Genomic DNA, 24463 nt, shown 5'->3' on the forward strand with positions numbered 1-24463 from the left:
TATAATGGATACCAGTCTTTTACAAAGGATAAGCCTAACATCAGTTCCCGAAGATCATTGGAAGCACTAACCTGGATCGTACAATTTAGATTCAGGGCATTAGCGACTACGATTGGAGCTAACTCCGTCTACACTAACGGTTTTCCAAACTAAAGAACATTTTGTTAAGACAACCCACCTGCCATCCTAAAAACTCTTGCCCATTGAAATAGTGCTGCAGCTCTAATAAAATCAGCCGATTAAAAAAAAAAAAATAGCTACGGGAAAATTTGAAAGCAACCTGAAACTAGTGTGGATTCCAGGTAAAAAATGTTTCTTAACTAAAAACTACATTGAGTGCCAGAAAAAGTGTTATGTGTTTTAATTTATAGCGCAATAAAGTGAACAAAAATTAGGTAGAGAGGACCTCAGCATATGTTAATATTTACAGCAAAAGTTTGGGACAATACTTTGCTAAATCTTGGATTCAATATAAAAGCATTAAGAATATTGTTTTTGGCTAACTTGGCAAAAAGAAGAGTCATTTGTGTTGTTTATTTGGACAATTTTTGGGAAAAAAACTTCTGTAAAACCATGAAATAAGGATCTTTAAAAATATTTTCAAGGTTTTATAGCTAGCTGTAGCAGTTAGCTAGCTATATGCTAGCTAGATAGGACTTGGGGAGTTTTTGAAATGTATTGGTTTTTGGATGGACAAAATACAACTTGTTTTGCCAAATTACTGAACTAATATTTGTTTTTCTTTAAATCCGAAACATAACATTTAGACAGAAGAAAATGCGTGGAATCTGTTATAAAGCCACCATGACTGCAGTTCTGCATTTTTTCTTCTCAGCCATTCCCAGTAAAATACCAAAGCAATTTACTGGAGAGTTGAATATGAACTTCTCAATTTAGCTTCTGTTTCTACATACTTTTCAGACTCTCCACAAGTCTGACCCAAACCACACTTTTTAAACTTTTTGTGATTTTTGTTTTATTTTTTTTGTGTGTGTGCATGCGTGCAGAAGGAGCCTGTAATCTAACAAGAAGCTTATAAGATTGTGTTTGGCTTTGTGAAAACTGCCTAGCCAAACAAAAGACCAACATCTGACGAATGTAAATAAAGTCTACGACCGTCTATCTCTCAACAGCTGACAAGCGAATTTCACCTGTCCTCATAACTCAGGAGCAGGCCCTTAATTTACCCGTATGTTCTCACCTACAGAGACATCTGTTTTCCCAGAGTTTATGCAACAATACAGCAAGCGGGAGGCCTATCCTGCCTATTCATTTGAAGCAGATGCGAGAGATCTACTTCCTTCTGTAATAAGAGCTAATTACAGACAAGGCGAGCGGTGTTGTCTGTGCAAAGAAGAAGAAAAAAAAAAGCAGCGGTTGATCTGCAAAGTCCTGTCAAGTGCATGAGAGAGGGCAGTGAAACCAACTCCAGGCTGTTTCATGTGTGACTCATCACACGCCAGCACAAGCCTGGTGACCTTTCGACATAATAAAGAAGGAAAAAAGGGTAATTTAGGAGTCAGCTTTCGCTGGTGAGATTACATCACCACCTCTCAAATGATCCTCAAAACTCTGTTGCCTAAAGTAACATGATTTTTTTCTGTTTCAAACAAGATTTCCGTCTTATAAAATAAATAAATAAATAAAACAGGTATAATTTATTAGTTCTTCCGCAGCAATTCAAGTTTACCTAGCAATATAAGCAGGAAAATATAGCATGGATTGGTCAACAGTAAGGATGCAATGATACAATTTTACCAAGATTTAGTTGTAATCTTGTTTATTACGTAACCATTTTGTTTTGGCTCGATATATGATTTGCGCATTACAAAAAACTGAAAATTTGGAGAAAAAAAATCATTTTCAATGTGCTATTAAGCAAGTACCATATTTCCCCACTGGTGGGAACAACATTATATATTGTCTATTTTTGGACTTATTTCATATATAACCAAACTATAAGGTAAGACAAAAGAGTCAGAGGTAAATCCATCAGTCAGACTTCATTAACTGCGTTGACAGTAACTCATGAACTTATCTGTAACACGCTACTTGTAAGCCACATTAGAAGCGTTTGGCAGATCAGAAGTGTTTGCATATTCCCAATACCAATAACTTCCAACCTTATTTACAATGTGTAAAAAAACTGACTGATACTACTAAACATACGTTACTGTGACTACGCTAACTTCTAACCTTGTTAGTAACACATAAAAAACAGAAAAATATTGCTATAACAAACGTTACTATGACTACGCTAACTTCTAACCTTGTGTGTAATATGTAAAAACAGACTAACACCGACATAACAAACGTTACTGTGACTACGCTAACTCCTAACCTTTTCTGTAACATGTACAAACAGATAATACCACTTAACAAACGTTACTGTGACTACGCTAACTCCTAACCTTGTTTTAATTCTAACATGTAAAACCAGACTAATACCACTAAACAAACACTACTGTGACTACACAAGTAACATGTAAAAAACAGACTAGCACCACTATAACACATGTTACTGTGACTACGCTAACTCCTAACCTTGTTTGTAACACATAAAAACAAACTAATACCACTAAACACATGTTACTACGACTACGCTACCTCCCAATCTTGTTTGTAACACTTAAAAAACAGACAAATACCACTATAACAAACCTTACTACGACTACGCTAACTCTCAATCTTGTTTGTAATATGTAAAAACAGACAAATACTGCTATAACAAACATGACTGTGACTACCCTAACTCCTAACCTTTTTAGTAACACGTAAAAAACAGACTAATACTGCAATAGAAAAACATTACTACGACTAAGCTAACTTCCAACCTTGTTTGTAACATGTAAGAAACAGACTAATACCACTATTACACACATTACTGTGACCACGCTAACTCTTGAAGACTTCAAGTCCGCGTCATTAGCATATCTCTTGAAAGGTGCCTTTTTTGGGTCTACCCAACAGGGGTTTTACTACGGTAAAATGTTTTTACAGAGTGCCAAGTACCTCTCAATATTGCTTTAACAACAGTGAACACAACTCGAATTAATCCATATATTCATGCGCTCTGGATTATAAGGTACACTGTCATTTATTGAAAAACATTTGGGCTTTTGAATGTGCCTTATGGTGTGGAAAATACTGTAACATTGAAGAAAACCCTTTCAGTTGGCTCTTTCTAAGCCTGGTGTAATGTAATAAAACAATATAAGAAATTTGGCACAAAACGTGTTTGACACTTTCAATGTAAACATATGCAAATGTATGGAGAAGGGATGAAACAATTCACTTTCCTCACTAATAGGTTTGATAGTTTAACTTGTGGTTCGGTTTTAAACCGATAACTGTGGCATCCCTAGTTAACAGAGTATAGGATTTTTTATTATGATTTATAAAAAAGCTTTACACTAGGGTGCAGTTACAGTGCTGACAGGTTCTGATTCTGCAGCCAGGCTTAATCAGACCCTAAGCTCACCCTGTCTGGTCCGCCGGGTCAAAAAGACAAATCGTTGTGAAAAAACAACTTTGCCATAGTTCTTCTATTCTCTCCTCCAAATCTCATTTTCCATTACTCGAACACTGGGAAAGCCCTGGTGAAACAACAGATGGATTTTATCTTTGTGCCCACAGGCAAGACTGCCGTCTGTGCCAAAGGATCTGAGAACGGTCTGACCCGTGTGCCAAAATGTTTGGCTGCCGAGCCCCCGCCTCCTCCTCCTCCTGAACCCATGACAAGGTCACCGCCATCCCTCCACAGATGCACCGGGAAGGGCTTTTTCATTCTGAGGGGAGCAGGGAGAATCTGCTGTGTCCACATGCATGCCCTCATATCAGAGGGAGGAACCACTTAATTATCCCTTTCTGAGCAATAATTGCCTCCTTCGCCGGAGGAGTTGCCTGCGTGAAGTTGGACCAAAAATTCAAGGCCTTGACCGTTTTTCCATCATGATGCACAGTGAGTCAAGGGCAACTGAGACTTCTAATTTAGATTTTTTTAATCCAATACATCAACCTGATGCAGATTTGCAAAATGATCAAGAAAAGTTCTGCAGATGCATCTGAGAGTGCAGATAAATCCGACCCTGTACCCTCACTGATGTGGTTTCATTACAGCAGCGTTGGTGGTCAGCAGCTTCTCGTAGAACTTAACATGCTTCTAATTACATAACGAGCTTCAACTCAGCCTTTACTTATAATTGATTTTCTGTTGTTTCTCCACGTCTGATTGAACAGCTGAAACAATCATGTGGACGGTCAATGACTCCTCAGATGACTTCTTAGCTTGTGGAATCAAAGGATGTTTTCGTGGGGAAAAAAATGACATACACTTTAGTCTCAAATCACAGAAATTCCTGTTGCACTAACAGCTAATAATTCAGACTAATATTGTCAACAACAATAACAATGAAATCTGCATTAGGTTTGTAATGTGTGCTTTTTTATTTTTTTACATACAATAAAAAAAGATGAGCAGTTTTTTTTTAATTGAATAGAAACTTCCATAATTTATAATTCCAATTTACTGAAATCCAAACATTTATTTAACACTTAGAGCCAAATTATACACCAGTACAAAAAGTACAAATATCAGTCACCTATTATATATATATATATATTTATTAGTTTTCTTTTTAAAATAGTAAAATGATAAATGGAGTACACTTGTGTAGTGTTTCACTAGTGTCCTAGAAGGCCAAATTTGTCCGCTCTAAAGAAGTTGCTTAAGCATTAGTCACATGCACCTCTCTGAGGTGTTGACCCGTACGAGTGCAAGTGGAGTGTACGAGTGGAAGATCATAAAAAGGAGTGGTCGGATCTTAAAGAGAGAGCAGGTGTGTCTTGTAGTTCCCTTGAGGTGGCTCATACGGATACCTCAAGGAATGTCATGAAAATAGAATGTACCATTGTTGACCGAGTGCGTTGGGAAGTATTTGTAAAGATAATGTAAGTTGTACGCACTGACATACGGGTGATGCTGTTGTACGGTTTCTTTACGTCACACTCTTGTCATTAATAAGGTACGCGTGCTGGCTTCTTACTGGGCAAATAGAGTGCACAGTGAGTGTCTGTAGGATACCCATACAAACTACTCGGTCAAATTTCCAACAGTCAGGTTGAATGCAACGATCAAGTGTTGATATATTGGTTTGTTGTTTGCTCACAAATTAAGTTAAGCAAATACATTTCTTGTGAGAATTTGGAAAATGATGCAATTCAGATGCAGTCTTCTTCATTTACATGTGATTTCAGATTTTCTGATTCATCAATGGATTTTATCAGTATGTAATGTTGACTTTCCATTACAAATCCACCCTGTTCATCAAAGAGTTGCTCCATTACAGCACAGCTGGCAGCATGGCAGCGAACACTCATTTTTCAAGCCCGGCAAACCTGAAAGGTTGAAGCCCACTGCGATGGAAACTCAAATGTCACATTGTGAGAGTGAAAAATATCCGAACAACAAGGCGCTTGTACTTTGGCGCATTTGGGTCCGGGGGAATTCATTAATCCTTAGTCCCGCTGTACTTCTTGCCAAGTTTTGAAGACTTGTAAAAGGTCCAGAAAGGAGACTAAAGCCTGTGACAAGCTGTCAAACACTCCCGACGAAGATATCTTATTGAACGAACAGTTGTAATTTTGGAAGTGGGCCTGGACCTTTAAGGTTAAATAAAAAAATTCAGAGAGAGAGGACAGGAAAACAGCTTGAGATATGAATCTAAATGAACTACAGCAACAATGTAGATTTTCAACAAAAACAAAAAAAAAAGATTCATGAAGAAAAACAGGGCAATATTTCTTTCATCGTGTGTCGAACAGGACATCTGAAGTGTGCACAGGAAAGCCTGAACAAACTCTGCTTCAGGGGAAGTGGGGCCTTCTCGTCGGGCAGATAATTCTGAGTTTCATTTCCCGAACAGGATAAGGACTCAGCATGGGACGAAACACCGCAGACCCCTCACAAATCATCACAACAAAACAATACAGCGCTGCCGACCTCCTGAACACAGAACCATGAAAGAGATGTCACTTCACAGAGGAAAGCCAAGCTGACCTGTAAACCTCAACAAATATGATTCTTTCAATGGTTTTGATTTAAAGCTCTTAAAAAGACATTTTTGAGTTTGGGCAAAACGCTAAAACAGTATGGGCTAAAAACAGGAGGCAGAGAAAGTTCCTGAGTGTCTCAGAGAGTTATGTCTCACGAGACAGCAGCTGACATTATAATACAGACCAGACACTCCCTCTGTCTTCCCTGAGGGGGCCTCTCCAGATTCACTCTGGGAGACCAGGAAAACCAAGCAAAAGGTTGTTAGTTTGTACCTTTTTTTTTGTAAGTTTACAAGATTGTGAGGGTGGAGATGGAGTGAGGGGTCAAGAGTGGTGCCTGGGCCTCTCCTTCCTCTTGCTGTCTTTCAATACAACAAAAGAACAACTCATTTCCTCTACGGGTTCTGGTGTGGGTTTCTTCTCCATACTTTGGTTAGTTCTTGCGGTCGGTAGCATAAGGGTATTAATCTGTTTCCTACAGATCGTGGCAGTTAACTTAAAGGAGTCTGCATGTGGTGTTTTATTATGAAAATTTCACAAAAAATGTCACACCCTCATTTGGTTTCCTTAGCTTTCACACTGCAATTTGAGACAAGACCAAAACATCCACATGCCAAGGAGTTACAGCCCTTAGGTTGGAGCCAGCAGTTCCTGAAATGAACACTGTCCGATTGAGGAAAGAGCAAAAAATAAAGTATCCAGGAAAAAAGAAAGGTATGTCTCACCATTCGGCCATGACCAACAATGCAGATCCAATGGAGATAAAATATAAGTTAAAGGAAACAATTAGAAAACTAGAAGTGAAAGAAGAATTCTTATCCGTGTCTGTCAGCGATAGGGTGGTCAACTCCTGGACGAAGATTGCCCACCCGTGTGGAACAACCCCACATTGGTGGAAGGTTGGCACCAGTGTTTGGCAATGGAGCCACCACCAGTGTGTGAATGTATGTATGAATGGGAGAATGGGTCTGTGAGTGTAAAGCGCTTTGGACCTTCGAGGAAGGTAGAAAAGCGCTACACAAGAATACGCCATTTACCATTTCAGAGAGCTTGTTCAAAAACCTTGACTGTATAAGTAGGGACTGGACATAACAAGTGTTGAGGTCCTCCATAAGAAATGCATTACCTCCAGCCCTCGCAAAATCAGGCCAGAGCCTTTGCTATCACTTTATTTCACTACATCCATTTTGCAACCGATTGCCGCCACTGGACAGTGATTAGTCCGAGTCGGTCTGAGTTATGTCTTTAGAGGAACTGTCACCAAACATGAGTGAGTTTGTTATGGATTGTTGGAAGTCCACACCCCTCCCACTAAAAGCAGATCGGGGGAATCTGTCAATCAAACATTCGATTGAGCGGGAGCCCCATGCTTTTACTGAGTCCAGTTTATGACTTAATTAACTTTGATAAAGAAAAAAATATAAAAAAATATCTAAATTTAGGATTATAAAGAACGTTCTTAGTATTCTGACAAATACTGAGTAATAACTATCTATTTCTCAATGGAAGTCTATGGGACTTTGGACTTTTTGCAACCCACTGGTACTTCGTATTTGGAACATGAGAGGGTAAATGACGTATACTTGTATAGCGCTTTTCTACCTTCCTTGAAAGTCCAAAGCGCTTGACAGTCACAGACCCATTCACCCATTCACACACATTCACACACTGGTGGTGGCTCCACTGCCGAACACTGGCGCCAACCTTCTACCAATGTGGGTTTGTCCCACAACTGCGAGCAAGGTGGGAATCGAACCTGCAATCCGATCAGTAGTCAACCGCCCTATCGCTGCACCAATCAACAGCTCCCCACGAGAGGGGAGGGGTTGATCAGTCCAGTTCCAGCTTATACAATCAATGTTCATAAAGCAACAATCAACCGCATATGGTTTTCTCACCATTTTTTAATAGGCAGCCATACCTCCTGACTACAACAAGTCTGCACAGCGTACATCTACCACAAGTTTCCTGATTTACTCCGTAATCTGAAGTCTGCACCAAAGCTCAGACGATCTTTCACACCAGCCAAAAGGAATCCAAACACGTAAAATGTTTGGCTTAAAAGCCATAGTGAGTCTAGACCAGAACAAAATCCTAACAGGCATTGAGAAACACAGACTTTGATTTACAGAACATATGGTTGTTTTCTAAAGATTCTTGCAGTTACAAATGATTGTTCTGGTCAACACAATTGGCACAACCATTTTTATGAACTAATCCAGTTTAAAATCTGGATGCACTTTGGTTTCTTTACCAATTTATCAATCATTCAAATTGCTAAACAGTCATATTGACAGCATAATGGGCCATTCCTCCCTGACTAAGAAGATTCCAGGAGTGTGGAAATAAAAAGCTCAACTGCCAGGCGTTGCTTTACCATGCAATAAACCCCATTAAGCTTCTTATCTTCAAGCATGCTTCGGGTCATTGTCCTTGCCCTTTGCTGTGTTGCATCACAGTGTTTCCACCTAAGCAAACCTCAAGAGTTTGTCTTTGCTTTTATTCCCACAGTATGTTTTCTTGGGAGATTGTAAGATTTGATTACCCAATTCCCTGTCCTTCGTCTCCACTGTCCTAAATCTTTTATTAGTTTTCTTGCTTCAGCACACTAGATTTAAATCCCTGTCGTTATTAAACTGCTGCAGAGCCTGATGATGTAATCAATAAAGTGCGGTGGAGCAAAGAAAGCATGTAAAATGTAAGACGTCTGTCCCTGATGACCAGAATCAAAGAAGGCTGACTAAAACTACTGAGAAATAGATTGTTTAATTATTATCCCTTAAGCAAATAAAATCTTTTTCAGAAGATTGTTTCATCATCCAGGACTACTGCTACTTCATAACCAACTACTATACAAATCACAGCAGAGCATAAAGTAACAGAAGGCTGCAGCTTCCCAGATGTTATCGCGCTGTTGTGTTGGGTGCCAGAATCAGAGGCAAAACTGGTCTCCAAATTGAATTTTTATCAAATACCAGCTGCCAGTCCAAGTTCAACTCATGACAGAAACATGAAGCTTAATGTGATTGAAGTTCTGATAAATACAGCCTTCCAATATTTATGCATATACCATATTAGGAAAGGTGGAATCATTAGAAGAGTGGTCTGATATTTGGTATGTGTGAGGTGTCTTCCCACTGAGGGTGTTTGGTCTTCACCAGAGTTTTTTGTTTTCCTCTGGCAGTCAGCTTTGTTTGCCACATCCAAAATCTCCGCTTAAAGGGTAACAAAACAGGGAAGTTGGAGGCTGACTCCACCCACAGCCAAAATTTGAAAATCCAATCACAAAATTAAACTGTAATACCTCGATTCAACCTTTAGGGGGCAGCACACAGATGGGTTTTTGACTATATTTTCAAGAATTAAACAATTTTATTTTAATTTATCAAAAATTTGGCAATGACCAACAGACGGCACCTTTAAAGCCCCATTAATAGAGATTTAGGGTTTGGTTAATTCTGACTCTGAACTCAGGTTTTACCTGAGAACATGGATCTCACGTTTACTTCCAGGTGAACCCTGATGGTAGAGATAGGAGTATTGATACCAAGGTATGGAAATACAGATACCTGAATGTTATCAATTTTTTTTTTACTACTTTGTTAAGTATCGATTACTGAGTAAAAAATAGAAAATAAAAAAAATCACGTGTTACTATTTTTAGATATTTTGGGTTATTAAGTGAGTGACTCCAGCATTTTGTGTCAAAAACAATCCCTAGCCCACAGCATATTGAACTGTTCCAGCAGTCACATGACCATATGCTACCCTTAGAAACAACAATGGTGGACTATATGATGGAATAGTATGTTTGAGAAAAATAATATCACCAATAAAAAAATAAACAGTAGTTGATTTTGGTAATTGTTATTGAATATTTTATGGAAAAATAATCTGCATCATATTAAATCTTAAAAGTGTGGTATCACCCATAACTACCTGATAGAGTAACGGCATGCATTCGGACGGACTATTAAGCTGACCAAAGTTGCAGTGGCTGGTGGAACTCAGTTTCTATTGTGCTTCCCTCCTGGTCAATGTTCATTTCAGGCAGAACAACCCAAACTATGTTATATTTCCAGATTTCCAGGTCATTTGCTCTGCTCTCATGGGCGCCAGGTGGAAGTGCAAACCAAGAACAGGTGTGATCGTTTGTGTTACTCCTAGTCTATTAAGATGTGAAAGCAGCTTTAATGAAACATTTCCTATTTGCCAATTTCCCTTTTTACTACCCAATTGTCCATTTCCATGATCCTTGGCCTATTTATTGATGCAAGAAACAGACTATAGTTTTTTAACAACTTGAGAGATAACAGATTAGTGCTTTTACTCACTTCCAGTGATAATCAAAACTCATTTGCATCCATCCATCTATCTTCAGAACCTGCGGAATCACTTTTTGGGTTCACAGGGTTTATGGAGTCTTTCACAGCTAGTGTTAGTTGGAGATGGGGAACACACACACACATATATATATATATATATATATATATATATATATATATATATACACATCCCTAAGGGCAATTTAGCATCTATAGCCTTGTTTCCACTGAACGGTCCACTACGGTCTGGTCTGGAAAGGAGTAGTACGGTACAGACCAACTACTTTTTTGGTCAGTATTTCCACTCAGCTAAGCCTCGCTGCCACTGAGCTGTTTGTTTTCAAGGTGTATACGTGGTGTAGACCGCTAGCGTGCCATCGCGTCATTGTAGTGCGACGAGTAGAAAAGAATCAACAACAATGGAGGTCATCCAGCTCGTCTTTTTCTTGCTTTACTTTTTGTACATTGGGCATAATGGGACTTTAATATTGTTTGAAGGAAGATTGTGGGAGGCTAAGAAGAATACCGTCGTAAAGAGGAAAACGGAATCACTAGCTTGGCGCTATACTGGAGCTTTCTAATGTCGTCATCACTTTCTGATAGTCAACAAGTGGTTATGGCGGCTCCGCTCTGACCGTCCCATTCCATGGAACTGTCTAATAGGTCAATTTTATAATGGAAAACGCTCAAAATACTGGATCGAACCGGACAGCTCAGTGGAAACAAAGCTTTTGATTCAATTCAATTCAATTCAATTTTATTTATATAGCCCAAAATCACAAAGGAATTTGCCTCATTGGGCAACCCTTTAAGACAGGAGCTGTAGCCCTAGTGCTGACACTTTTTTGGGTACTGAAATTTTTCAACTGTTCAATGTAAACCAACTGATTCTGTTGCGGAGAAAACAGACTTTGCGGCTTCAAGTGTTAAATAGGGCTGCTACAATTAGTTGACTAATCGATAACTAATCGACTATTAAAATAGTCTACGACTAATTTAATAGTCGATTAGTCGTTACTTCATATTCAGAGTCAGGGAGTCAGAGTGTAGTAAAATTGAAAGTTATAATGATATTCTGCTAGCTTTTTGGACCATTTTGGCATTTATTAAGGTTTTTAGGCTAATTTTGGATATTTCAGCTACATGCTAGCTGTTTTGGCTAATTCAGGCTTTTTTTATTTTTTACGCTATTTTTGTGTTTAGCTAATTTTTCAGCTACATGCTAGCTGTTTTGGTTAACTTAGGCTTTTTTAAGCTAATTTAGTCTTTAACTAATATTTTAGCTAGCTATCAGCATCTTCAGCTATTGTCACTAGCATCTTTTGTGGCCAAATGCAGCTTACATTCTATCTATAATAATGCTAGTGTGAATATATCTAGTTTTTAGTTACTTTAAAGCAGATGATGGTTAAGATGTGTGTTTTACATCCAGTTTGCCCGTGACCCGATTAGTCGACTAATCGGAAAAAATTATCGGTGATTAGTCGACTATTAAAATAATCCTTTGTGGCAGCACTAGTGTTAAAACAGGGCAAAGTTGATACGTAAAGCCGCTTTTCTCCACATCAGAATCTGCTGAAACCTTTTGATCGTGTAATGGGTTGAAAAATTACGATAGGTCAAGGAGTGTGCATTATAGAGGGGTTGCCGGTGACATCTTTGGTGTCAAACGGTTAGCGCAGGGGTCGGCAACCCAAAGTGTTGAAAGAGCCACTTTGGACCAATACAATAAAAACCAAATGTGTCTGGAGCCGCATAAATTGAAACAGCTTCTAAAAATCGTACACTGAAAGTAACACATGGAGAATGTGTCGAATAAATGTGTCGAATAAACGATTATTTCTCCTGCTGCGTGTCCTCGTGTCATATAAGCTATATTTTTTGGCCTCATGACAAGTTGGTGAGATATTGCAGCGTCAAACTATCTGACAAAAGCTGAATAGCCTCATAATGAACATTTGAGCTTTTATTTTGACATTCCTCAAGGACACAACGAGAGGGGGTCCTGATCAGTCTCTCCCTCATTCTCACTCCAGGTGCAGGAAGAATTCAAACATAACAGGACAAAATCATAAATGCTAACAAATGTTCAACAGTCAGACAACAAAACACGTTGACGAAAACCCAAACTTAAATCCAATTTCAGTCAGACAGGCAAAAGAATGGGTAACCCACAATTCCTTGCGCTGCCAGACCGACAGCAAGCCCAGCGTGTGTGAGACCATCACTACAATATGAATGAATTACAGTTTGTTTCATTGCTTTGATGAAATTAAAGAAATGCAATAAAGAAATACGATTTTTGATGTCATTTTTATTTAGAGGATTTGAAAAAAAAAACACAAAAATGTAACGTGCACCTTTAAGGTGCTTCCACACTGGCCGCGTCAATCAACACTTTCAATGAAGAGTCAATATAAGCGCGTGCACACCTAAATTCCTGCCCTCCAAGTCTGGAGCGCGCGTGAGTTTTTTAGTCAGACATTTAAAAGGACAGAGTTGTGAAAACAAAAGTCTTCAGAAAGATTTGGGGGATTTTCAACACTTTTACTTTCGGTTCTCCCTGTTGTAGATGCAGATGAGCGCTAATGAACAGTAAAAATACAATAGAAGGAGAATCTCCTCCCCGCCACGCACCGCACGCGGCCGGTGTGTGAGACCTGCACATCGCCGCGCTCAGCAGGTGGGATCCACACCGGAGCAGCGCGGTCACGCACGCAGTGGCGGGGAGGAGATTCTTCTTCTATTCTTCTTCTACTGTTCATTAGCGCTCATCTCATCTTGGTGTCATATTAACCTGACCGGACACAAACCGTAATGATTCATTTCTCCTTCGTGATCACGTTTGGTACTTCTGTGCTTTGAAGCAGACTCCGCCCACAAGCAGCTCCCGCGCTGAATCTTCAATCCGGTTCAAGATTTCCACGCACAGTTACAGCTCTGAGCTGCCGCGACTGTGCGTGGAAATCTTGAACCGGATTGAAGATTCAGCGCGCTCAATGCGTGCCGTTTTGTACGTGGAGCTCGTGACCCGACTTCAAAACCCGCGTAGCAAGGTGCGCTCACGTGCGCTCCAGACGCACGGGCAGGAATTCTGCTGTGCGCTGACTCAGACGGCGTGGAAGCATCTACACTCATCTCACAACAACTGGAAAACGTAAAGGATGTTTGTGTCATGTTTGTCCTCCTACAGAAATCGTATTAAAACAAAAATATTGTGGCAGCCTGACTGTTAATTTAGAAATAGTTCCTTGTTAGTGGGTGGAGTTAGTGTCTGTTCTTGTGTTGCATTATGGGACTTGAGTGTTTTACCGGCACCATGAGTGAGAGTGGTGTGTGTATGAGTGAGGGTCCTCACAGTGTCGGCTGTTCTGTGGTTCGGAGCTGTTAATAAAATAGTAGTCAAAAATGTTGACAACGACTTGTCTCCATGGCCTGCGTGTGCGCTTCTCACTCCAATCACGAGGGATCATACAATGAATGGGACTCAAGTGATGTCTAGATTTAATCTGACAGTAATCTGTGGCTCTGCTCCCACCCAAATCGCTACAATATATTTCCTTCCATCAATTTAAATTGTTTTCAAAACATTTTTGAAAAAGCGCCACTGAGCCGCAAGGGAGTGCTTGAAGAGCCGCATGCGGCTCCGGAGCCGCAGGTTGCCGACCCCCGGGTTAGCGTATGAAGCATGTATTTGGACTCAAGTCCAAGCCAGATTCAAACCAAGGTCTTCCCACTTTAAGGCAAGGTTGCTAACCAGTACGCCACCATGCAGTCCTCCATTTGCAATAACTTGTATTATAGTTTGGACATTTTTGTTGAAATGTTTACTAATCAAATGATTGCAGACAAGTTGCAATACTAAATAGAGTATTGCAAATGAAAGCTTATGCAATAAGCCAGTTAATATGGTAATATGTTTTTAGCTAATAGTTGCCACATGTGGCAACATTTAGCCCTGTAAGTGGTAATTCAAAAATAAAATAAAAAAATCTCTTAATATTTTAAATTAAAACAAGTTAAAAACACCACTACCTGGTATTTAATAGTGTACTACCAGGATATGTTTAGCTAAAAGCGTGTCTATACCTTTTTGGCAGCTGAGCTAGCTTGACAAGATAGTACAGACGGCTTTTTTCTGACATTCACAAAATTCAAAGCAGCAGTGATGTGGCCACAAAGGACTGTAAAAGTTTTGCAGCTTGCAAGAATAGATGCAACTGTGAACTCCATCTATTTAATGAAACAGTTTTTGATCTAAAAGAACGTGTAGTGAAACCCAAGGAAGAATGCCTTTTGAAAGTGTAGACCAAACTTTTCATCCATATCAATGTCCAACTGGCAAGGATCCAATTACATATTTTAGTTTGATCAAGCTTCAAATGCGTTCTGCCTCATTGTCTTTAACTGGTAAATCAAATAAGTTGATTAGGCCTTGGTCTACCGTCGCCTGGATCCAAGAAACTAAAGCTAAACAGAAAAAGGAAGCCAGTTTTTGATCTGTAACTCACACCCTGAGGCTACCAAAAGCAAACATGCCTGTATGAGCAGTAATGCAAAAGCAAGGGCTTCCTTAAATAAAGCCTAAAAGTCTCTTCACAGGTACGGACTTGCTGCAACACGGCGTTGATGCATCAAACCAAAATCTGTCGGTCGACAGGCAGTGAGAAATTATCAGTGCTGATAAGACACCACAGTGGAGGGAATTTTTCTAGAGACATTTCATAGTATGTCAACAAGCTTGATGTAAATATTTAAAAATATTAATAACATATTTTGGAAAAAAGAATAGCAACTCCCCTCTATCAAAGGCCAGGAGTGCAATTCAAGACAAAGAATGAGCTTTTACACATAAAAGCAACTTCACATCAGTGACAATAGCTGACTCAATAGTAGACAAGCAAAGAAGTCTGAGAGATAGAACATTAACTTAGCATTTCAATGAATCTCTAATGGGTGCAAGCCAAGAAACCCAGACTGAGGAGAGCTGGAAGAAATGGAGAAATCTTAAGAGTCAACCAGTCCATTAAAGACCTTTTGTTCCTCTTATCCAGTTGACTTATCTTCTTTCAATTTCAAGCTCCACAATCCTACTGAGGTGAGGTGATTTCCGGAATGAAATATGTCGACATGAAGACCTGTCTCTGTGACAAAAGCTGTTGTACTCAACCCCACAAATGTACAAACACAGCTCTAATGAAGGGTGACAGGTCTCCATGACCCTGGTCTGAACCGATGCTCTTTTGGAGTTCATGACTCAAAAGACAAAAGGCAGACATCTAACTCCAGCTCTAACTCCAATTAAACTCAAAATGTTTCAATACTAACTTCAAATGAAGCCAAAAAGTTTTCAGTGAATCCCTGTCAGTATAAATACTTTGGCTAAAACAGTATGTTTTGATGTGTTCACACCACGCTAGGAAACACAAGTTCTAGCAACCCCTTCCAATGAAGTCTATGTAATCGTGCTTAAATACACGTTTCGTAGGCTGTGAATCACTGGGTACTTCACGATACGATGCAATACGTGATACATGGCTCACGATGTCGATAATATTGGAAAACTGCAATAATTGGTAAAAAAATCATCTCTAATAATTCACTAAATATATAGAAAAAGTTTTTTTTTGGAAAATATATTCCCATTTATTTATTTTGTGCAAAAAATAATAGACACTTTAATGCAACATTACTGAAATCAGTAATACTGTCTTTGACAAGCATTGACACCAATTGAATTTGAATTATCTGTAAAATTCAGTGTTCACAGTAGTAAACATGAACAGAAGTGCCACTACTTAGTGCAAAATTTTTGTAAACAACAGAACAAAACTTAAACAATTCAAGTAGTTGCCAAGCACATTGGTGCCCGCACCAGCCAGTCTTGAAATGCACGCCCTCTGTTGAGCTCCAAAGGAATGCCTGACCAAAGGATGACGAATATAACGTTTTATAGCCTCTTCAAACGAAAATAAAAGATCAATCCTTGGTGAGAATCCATCGAAAATCCATCGCAGGATTAAATATCACGTTAAATTGCAAAATCAATATGCTGCCACATCCCTAATGTTTAGGGCATCCGTGTCCAAAAGTGTTTACAAACCGCTATGCAAGTTTTTAAGTCAGTTTTTAGGCCCTACGTCCAAAAGGAATAGCCCTTGATCGCGCTTTAAAAGTTAAACCAGTTGATTTTGACCAATCAGGGATGCAGATTTGGTAGCGACGTATCTTTAGTGTCCTATTCAAAACATGGAAGTGCCAACTGATGTAGACATTAATAATTGTGGTTTGTGCCGGGCAGGAATTACATGACTAAGTATTTTGTATATCGTAATAGAGCTGTTAAAGAAAAAAGTCTGGATTTGCGCTGCTTTGACAAGCCTCTTCCAACTACAAGTACATGTGCTAGTATTTGGTAGTGAACAGTCCAGTGTGAACAACGTATGGTAAAAGCGTGTGAAAGAAGGCCCATTTGTGTGTGTTTTTGAAGGTGCACCCCATGCCCACTGTGTACATAGCATTACACTTTATGTCATTGTTCTTGTTTGTTGCTTTCGACGGGAATAATCCTGTGTACCAGTCACTGTACCAGTTTAAGACGCTCAGCTGTTTCAACAGATTGTTGTACAGATTATGAACAAAGTTTTCCATTATTATTTATGTCTTGTGCAACATATTCCAGTGCACAAAAAGGTTCACTTGCCGTCTCCATCTCATCACCAGTTTGTTGGGTTTCTTTGAGCTCCTAGCTTGGATGTTACAGGCCCTGACAGATGACTGCAACCAAAATGCATTCTCCACTAGATTTTCAAAGATAGGCAAAATCTTGAAACTGCTTTGCCATCTGACTCATATCAGTGAGGAATTCAGGTGCTGTTTCCACCGCCAAAATGCCACAATATGATCAGACAAGAGCATCCAAAAAGCGGTAGACTTATGGGTACTTGTGCTTAGTCTGTGCTAGGAGGACTCTCCACACAAGCTGTGAAAACATTCTTCCCTATTGTTTGGAGTTGGGATGAACGAGCTGTTCTTTACAAGTTAACATAACACAGTTAGAATGTCTTTCCTACTTCAGAGCTTACATTTTATTTCATGTGTAGCTTTAAATATTTAATTACCCAAGGGAAATTGGCAGACAGAAGCATGAGCTTGTGGATGATACATTTATGGGAGCCAGTGGTTTGGGGGGGGGCAAAGAGCTCTTCGGCAAAAGAAAAGACAAATGTGTGAGGAGGTGTGAATTGAAAGAGTGGGACTCTAGTTAGGACAGGCCATATTCAGTATGTGGGCTCGTGTCAGTACTTGCTCAAGGCTGCTGCCATACCAGCCGATGTGCAGCTGTGTTTGGAGTCGGCTCATCTGTCCAATATGGACGCAAGATTAAGCATGAAAGCGCAGGAAAAACCACGATTCAAATGTGTGTGAGTAGAGATGTGTCACCAACTTAAGGCTAAAAAGAAAAACAACAAAAACATTGTTTTAATCATATCTTACCAGTGAATCAGTAAACTGAACTGCTTTGGAGAAATATTTAGTGGGGCAATACATTAATTATTAGGATTCTTCAAGAAAAAAGATGATACTGACAGTAAGTAGTAATACAGTGTAATACAGGCCAAGACACATGGACAGGATTACAGAGCGATGTAAAAAGACTCATGCTAATCAATGAATGTGGTCAAAGAGGACACACACTGCTATGCTTAAACTCCACTTGGGATGCAAAATCGTTCGCCACAAGTCTGAAGATAAACAGTTTATTTTGTTCTACATGTACAACCACCGGCAGTGTGTCAAAGCCCTAACTGTAGAAAACTCCAGCATCTGTTTTTAATCAAATAAATAAGGCTAAACTTTTGTTTTTGTTATTGGCTTAAAGTAAACTGCATTTTCAAGTGTGTGTGTTTTGCTTGCATCTCTGTAAAAATAGATTATAATACTGTCAATGGAAGGACCTGTTTTTCTGCTGTAGCTGGAGCTGACGTAGCATGTAGCAGGTGCTAAGAAAGACATCAAAGCACTTTGTGTTTGTTGCTCAACATTTCCGTAAGCCATGTTCTGCAATTGATGAATACAACACTTGAAGGAAGTCAATATGAGCCAGTCAATGTTAAGTCAATGTACAGACAAGTTAAGAGGTCCTGTGTCGGATTTTTAGCGTTGAGCATCGAGTGGTGGCATAGTGGCAGTGTGTTTTGGCCGTCGCAACCCGTTCCGATGTTTCCAGATTGACAATATTTGAAATTTGGCGAATATTTTTTTTAATGATCTCATCAACCCAGACATGTCAATGATTTTGTAGAGCTTTCAAAAATAAATAAACCTGATTTCACAACATCATTCATGTCTTCCATGCGTTCATAGTATTTGAGATATACAGATATGCTCTCATGTTGTGATGAAGCTAAAAACTTCTGACATTCTTCAATTCAATAAGTTTGAGTTTACACATTTATACACATTTGTTTAGAAATAAATTAATAATCTACTATATGATTTGAATATATTCATATTAATCTGATGAATTTTACAGTATGTGAACTGTATTAGTAAAATAATGGGATTGTTAATATCATACAGTGTTACATGGATTCTCAAAAAGAAAAACTCCAATAAAAATGTTCAGATTATTAACATTGTAAACATTGTTCTGCTTCTCCTGAGGGAGTTTCAGTTTGGCCACTAGATGGCGATCGCGACATAGCATTACACCTTATTTCAGAAGAAGAAGAAAGTGTGAGGAAAAAAACAATGTTTCAGACCACAAATAGTAACTTTAAAAATGATGAGTTTGGGAAATTCATACCTGTGAGTTTATAAAGATGTTCATTTAGGTTGACAGAATGTTAGCATTAGCTGTCCTATAGGAAATTCCATTAAACGTTAGCGTCAAGCAAGCAGACTTTAGCTTTCTGTGCTAAATCGATAGATATTTTTTATGAACTGATTATTGATCTATTAAGCTTAAATCAATTCAAATCAATGAATCAACATTATCAACACAGCCCTAATCAAAAGAGAGCTGGAGAAGACAAATTTGACGTGGCAATCGAATTCAGTGAGAATGTAGCATAAGTAAAATTGTATCACCAATTCAAATCTAATAAGGAAAAAGTTGAAACAAAAAATGCTTTATTCACAGTTTGATTTTTTTAATAACATGAAAGTAATTTGATCCGTATAAGAAGTCATTTCCTCTGCAGTTAAACCTAGAAACACAGCTGCGGTGAGAGGACAGCATTGGTATGGATCTTGATGTTGCTTGTTTTGTTGACCGTGAAAAAACTCATAGCTCATGACCAAGCTTGCAGAACTATAATATTGAGACAGGTTCACTCTGCTCACCTCCCTGACCTCTATACTGGCCCAAGTCACACCTCACTGCAAAGTCAACAAATGCAAACCTGCTTGTCTGCACAGCAGCTGCCCAACAGCTAAGAAGTCCTCTCTCCTGGGGTTTCAACTCAACAAAGCAATGTTTACCGAACCTAGTCTTTGAGCAATTATGTGAATGGGTCTTTGAGGAGGGGAAAATCTTCCACACTGTTCAAACGATGAAGTAGAGTTGCTGTTTGAAGTACAGCTCCGCATACTCTCCATTGAATCGGAACTAAACACCAGTTACAAAATGACAGAAATCAGGTCGCTCACCTCCTCAAACAGGCACACAGCATCTAAATAAACCATTAGAACAAGCTTTTGCTACACAGCAGTTAGGGGTTACTGAGGGGGTACAGCAGCAGCAGAAAATATCCAATGCCGGTGACACCCTCCTTAGACGATACAAAGACGGGAATCCAAACCGCACTCCCCTACATTCAGACCACCCCAACAAAGGCAAGGGACACTTGTGAAGTTGCTGTACCACGTTTAGTTGATCCTACTGATCTAAATAATCAAAACAAACCTGGTCTTTTTTATTTTAAAAACTTAACCTACAGGACTGCCTTTTATTACTTTATATTGTTTGACTGACATTCCACCAGGAAGACAGCAGCTCTTGTAGTAGTAACACTGGTGCATGTGCATAATTGAATCAAGAGGTAGTGAGCCTGCTGTAGTTCAAAGCCATAATGCAAGAAACAGATGCTTGTGGTTCCACTTAATTCAATTATAATGCTATTGTTGGTCTAGCAGTCAATCAGGGCTGTGGTGAAAGTGTAGGGGCCATCTCCTGCTACCCTCCACTGTCAGCACACTACAGATGATGAAAGCCTTGTGGGGACTGAACAACTTTCAGGGACCCATGATATTCAAGTCCTCAATGCCTTTGAAGACAGATATTTCATGTTTGAGTCTCAACTTTGAGCTGTGCCACCAAAGTTGTACTTCACTTCACATCGAGGAAGAAAAACTGTCACGACGAGATGTTAAACACACCCTAAAGTCATGAAAACGTTCGCACCATAGACGTCAGACGCGTGACAGATACCGCATGTGAAAGATTTATGTGCGCTGGCCGCCACAAGTGCATCACTCAGAGAGACTTTGCTTCAGATCAAATGAGAGCAAAGGTGTCACAGATACCTCGAGCATGACAGCTCTTTTTATTTGAGGGCATAAAGGTGAGAGGCTAGACGGAATTCACAGGGAAAAAGGACAGTCTATTCTCAGCTGCAAGGCGATAATCATATGCCATATGATTCATAGGGTAGATATAGATGAGTGAAGACACTTCCTATGCTGTGATAATAGTACTTACTCTTGAGTAATATCCCTTTGTAGATGACAGTACAGTTACAACTAGTCAGTGACTATATAGACGGTATGAATCTTTACGTGTAGCCTAAATTGAACTTGTTTTTTCATCATTTATTGTCATTACACAGACAATAAGTGTCTTAACGTAGCATTTTTGATATGTTAGAAAATATGGTGAAATAAATACATAAATAGCATGCAAATCATAAAATGTACTTTTATTTCAAAAAAATGCTATTAGCGCTACTGCTAGCATGCTAGCAAAAGGAGCTACAGGAAGTTTTGAAAATATATGGCTTTTTCAGAATTCCCACCCTTGACTACTAACAAACTCAAAAACTATATAGTGCAGGACTATCTAGTGCCCTGGATTTTAAAAGCGATTCAGACACAATGCTCACTACTTTACTTTCATTTTGCTAAACGCCCGATATGACGTCACTGATATCACAGAGTGAAAATCGAATCAATACAAACATTTTACAACGTCTATTTGTGACTCCACTGTGTTCTGATGTTGAAAATGTGGATGGTTTGTTAAAAAATTACATTTAAACATTTCTTTTTCTACTGCAATGCATTGTGGTCTACATTTGCTAATGTAATGAACATCAATGCCTGCTAGATTTTTGTAGACTTCTGGGAAATTTCTAGTTTCGGACAGCACTAGAACTCATATTATATAAATTCTGAAGTTGAAATCTTGGATATTTTTTCCACAAGAAAAATTGTTTCAACGCAATGCATTGTGGTCTTTCTTTGCCAATCTAGTGAGCAATAATTTGCACTTTTTTGCAGAACTTCTAGTAAATGTCAGGGAACTCAACTTTAATTTATGATCTCATTGTAACTGAATATACACAAAAATCTAGTTTAAATTGTTTTCAGCTAATAGAATTTATTTTTTTTTTATTGAAAATTTATGAGAGACCTGTTCTGCAGCATTCTGGACACTGACGCTTTATGCAGAAATGGTAGGGGGGGGGGGGGAATTAATGGACTTCACTATGTAGCATTTAAATTCCATCCAATCAGATCTGAATCGACCTATATCATTTTCCAAATGAAAAAAAAATAGATTATATCGATATTGGAAAATACCATTCAGATTGAGTAGGTTAACTTTACTATAACATAAAAACAACCAATAATCATATAGCTGACAACACAAGTGATGGCAGCAAAAAAATGATCAACCATCATTACAGTCTAATGTGTGGAAACACTGAATTTTCTAAAGTGTTGGAAGAATGTTCAAATAATGTTCAGTTTATCTTATTTTGATGGAGAAAAACAACAGTGGGCTAAATTTTATAAAACTAAAATCTGAAAGGATTTTACATTAATTCTTGTTTACTTGTTTGTACACATATAAAACACTTATCTTATAAGAAATACAAGATATCTGGAAAACTTCAGCTCCACTGTTCAGTACCAGGAGTTTATCTCTGAATCACACTGGTTGAATTTTTGGCTAAAGATGCTCTGGATTGATTTTAGGTCAGTGAATCAAAATGGTCCAAGATCGACTCTGAATCGGATCGTTGATCACAAACTATTAATTGTTACACCACAAGTAAAAGGAGAACTTGTTTCAAAACAACCAATAGCTGAAATGGATGCTATTAGGGACTAATTTCAAGTATAATTGACAGAGGAGTAAAAGAAGGAGCTCTAACTAGTGGACATGTTTCTTTCAGCCTTTTTTATGGGATACATTTTGAGTTTTTTTTCCATCAGTTACAGCATCCAGCCTTCACTGACAGATCATTGGCTCTTGCTGGCTTTATTTAAAGCAGATAAATGAAATCAAATCTACTTCCTTTACTCTTTTCCCCCTGATTTCACTTTTAATCAGTACAAATATTGCTTAGAGCTGACAGACAGCAAACAGTGCAGGAGCACTGCAGCCGATTGGGAAGTGCGGGACTATGAATAGCTTGTTTCTATGGACAAACTTAACCCGGCTTCACTCAACAGGAGCTTCCAGTTTGCCATATTGCTTCCAAACGCGTTTGCAGGGCGCATGCATGGTGCGTGTGCACTGGAGGCTCCAGCCCACCTGCATGGGACCAGCCGTGCACCCGCAGAGCACCGCATGCACGCAGCAGACATCAAACAATGCGGGATTTGTGTGCCTTAAAAGGAAAGGCAAGAACTCCCAAATGTGTTAGTGACTCGGGAAGCAAAAAAAAAAAAGTTAAAGCTCACTTACAGAACTCAGCTGACATGTGAGAAGCAAACAGAGGATAAGTCCTTGGCACAAAGTGGTTGGAGTGCCCATTTTACAGCAAACCCAGCAATGCTTCGCTCCTGCTGGGGGGCAAAAAAAAGAAGAAAAAACAACCCCAAGGTCCCTTCGCCTTTCTCCGGACCGTGCAGAAACTGCTCCTGTGCGCCCTCACTCCCCGTGGGACTTCATCAACAGGTAACGCGCAGGAGCCCCGTTTGCGCTCAACTAGGAAGCGCCAAAAAGAAACAAAAAAACACCCAAAAAGATCAGGATCTCCAAGACGTGCTCCGTCCTCTCCACCACCCCCCTCCTCCAACCTCCTGAGCTCTTGGGGCAACTTTTGGGGCTGAACGCAGCCTCGCGGAGTCACTGGGAAGTCCTGCGCGCAGGGAGCGCAGCCCTGAAAGGAAAAGACGGAATGGAATCCGGGGAGCGCAGAAAGAGAAGACAGCTAATCCTGGAGCGGGGGGGAGACGCCGCCTAGACCCGCAGTCAGCACACACTCCACACACGCACAGTGGAGTCTTCACGAACACACATACATTATGCCTGCTCCAACACCAACAATTTGGAATTGATGTTTCTTCCCTGTTTCTATAAACATACATGAAGAAAATGAAGCTTAAAACTGTTTACTGAGTTTTTGTTTATTCAAATCGTTTTGAATCAGGAGCAGATCCATGTACATCTTCCTTTTCCTCATCTGATCTTGCTCATCTATTCAGTTAGACAGCTCCCACATTGCTCGCCATTTTTGTTATAATGTTAATTCGGGACTGTAAGTAGTGAAAGGATGATGGGAAGTGAGGGCGGGCTTACTCCGTGCCAACAGTCCCAGCCACAACTCAGAGCTACTACTGCTTTACAAAACTATAGACCAGGGGTCCCCAAACTACGGCCCGCGGGCCGGATCCGGCCCACCTCCACATTTGGCCCAGCCCCCCCAAACACTACCAGAGACGCGTGATTTTTTCCCCCCAATCTGGCTTTGAGTTTGTTTGCTAACACTGCTAGCAAAAAAGTGTTTTGCTACCAGAATACATTATTAGCATCAATCGCAGACGGAACTGCTAATAGAAAACACTATTAGCATCAATCGCAGACAGGACGGCTAACGGAAAACACTATTAGCATCAATCGCAGACAG

The 24463-nt window shown here is 39.5% G+C and overlaps 1 protein-coding gene across 16 annotated transcripts in view; it reads right to left on the minus strand.

Moving 5' to 3' along the window:
• Positions 1 to 24231, minus strand: part of hspg2 (heparan sulfate proteoglycan 2) — a 145227-nt gene extending 120996 nt beyond the window's left edge. For 6 of the 16 annotated variants that reach the window (XM_036212859.1, XM_036212860.1, XM_036212862.1 and 3 more), the window contains exon 1: positions 23299 to 24230. In XM_036212859.1, the coding sequence (XP_036068752.1) occupies positions 23299 to 23367 (69 nt within the window). In that variant the 5' untranslated portion in view covers positions 23368 to 24230. Of the gene's footprint in view, positions 1 to 23298 lie in introns of all 16 variants that reach the window. The other 10 variants (XM_036212858.1, XM_036212855.1, XM_036212861.1 and 7 more) reach the window with 7 other exon arrangements.
• Positions 24232 to 24463: the final 232 nt, after the last annotated feature.

This window comes from Oryzias melastigma, linkage group LG7 (genome assembly GCF_002922805.2).
Source record: "Oryzias melastigma strain HK-1 linkage group LG7, ASM292280v2, whole genome shotgun sequence".
Lineage (NCBI taxonomy): Eukaryota > Metazoa > Chordata > Actinopteri > Beloniformes > Adrianichthyidae > Oryzias > Oryzias melastigma.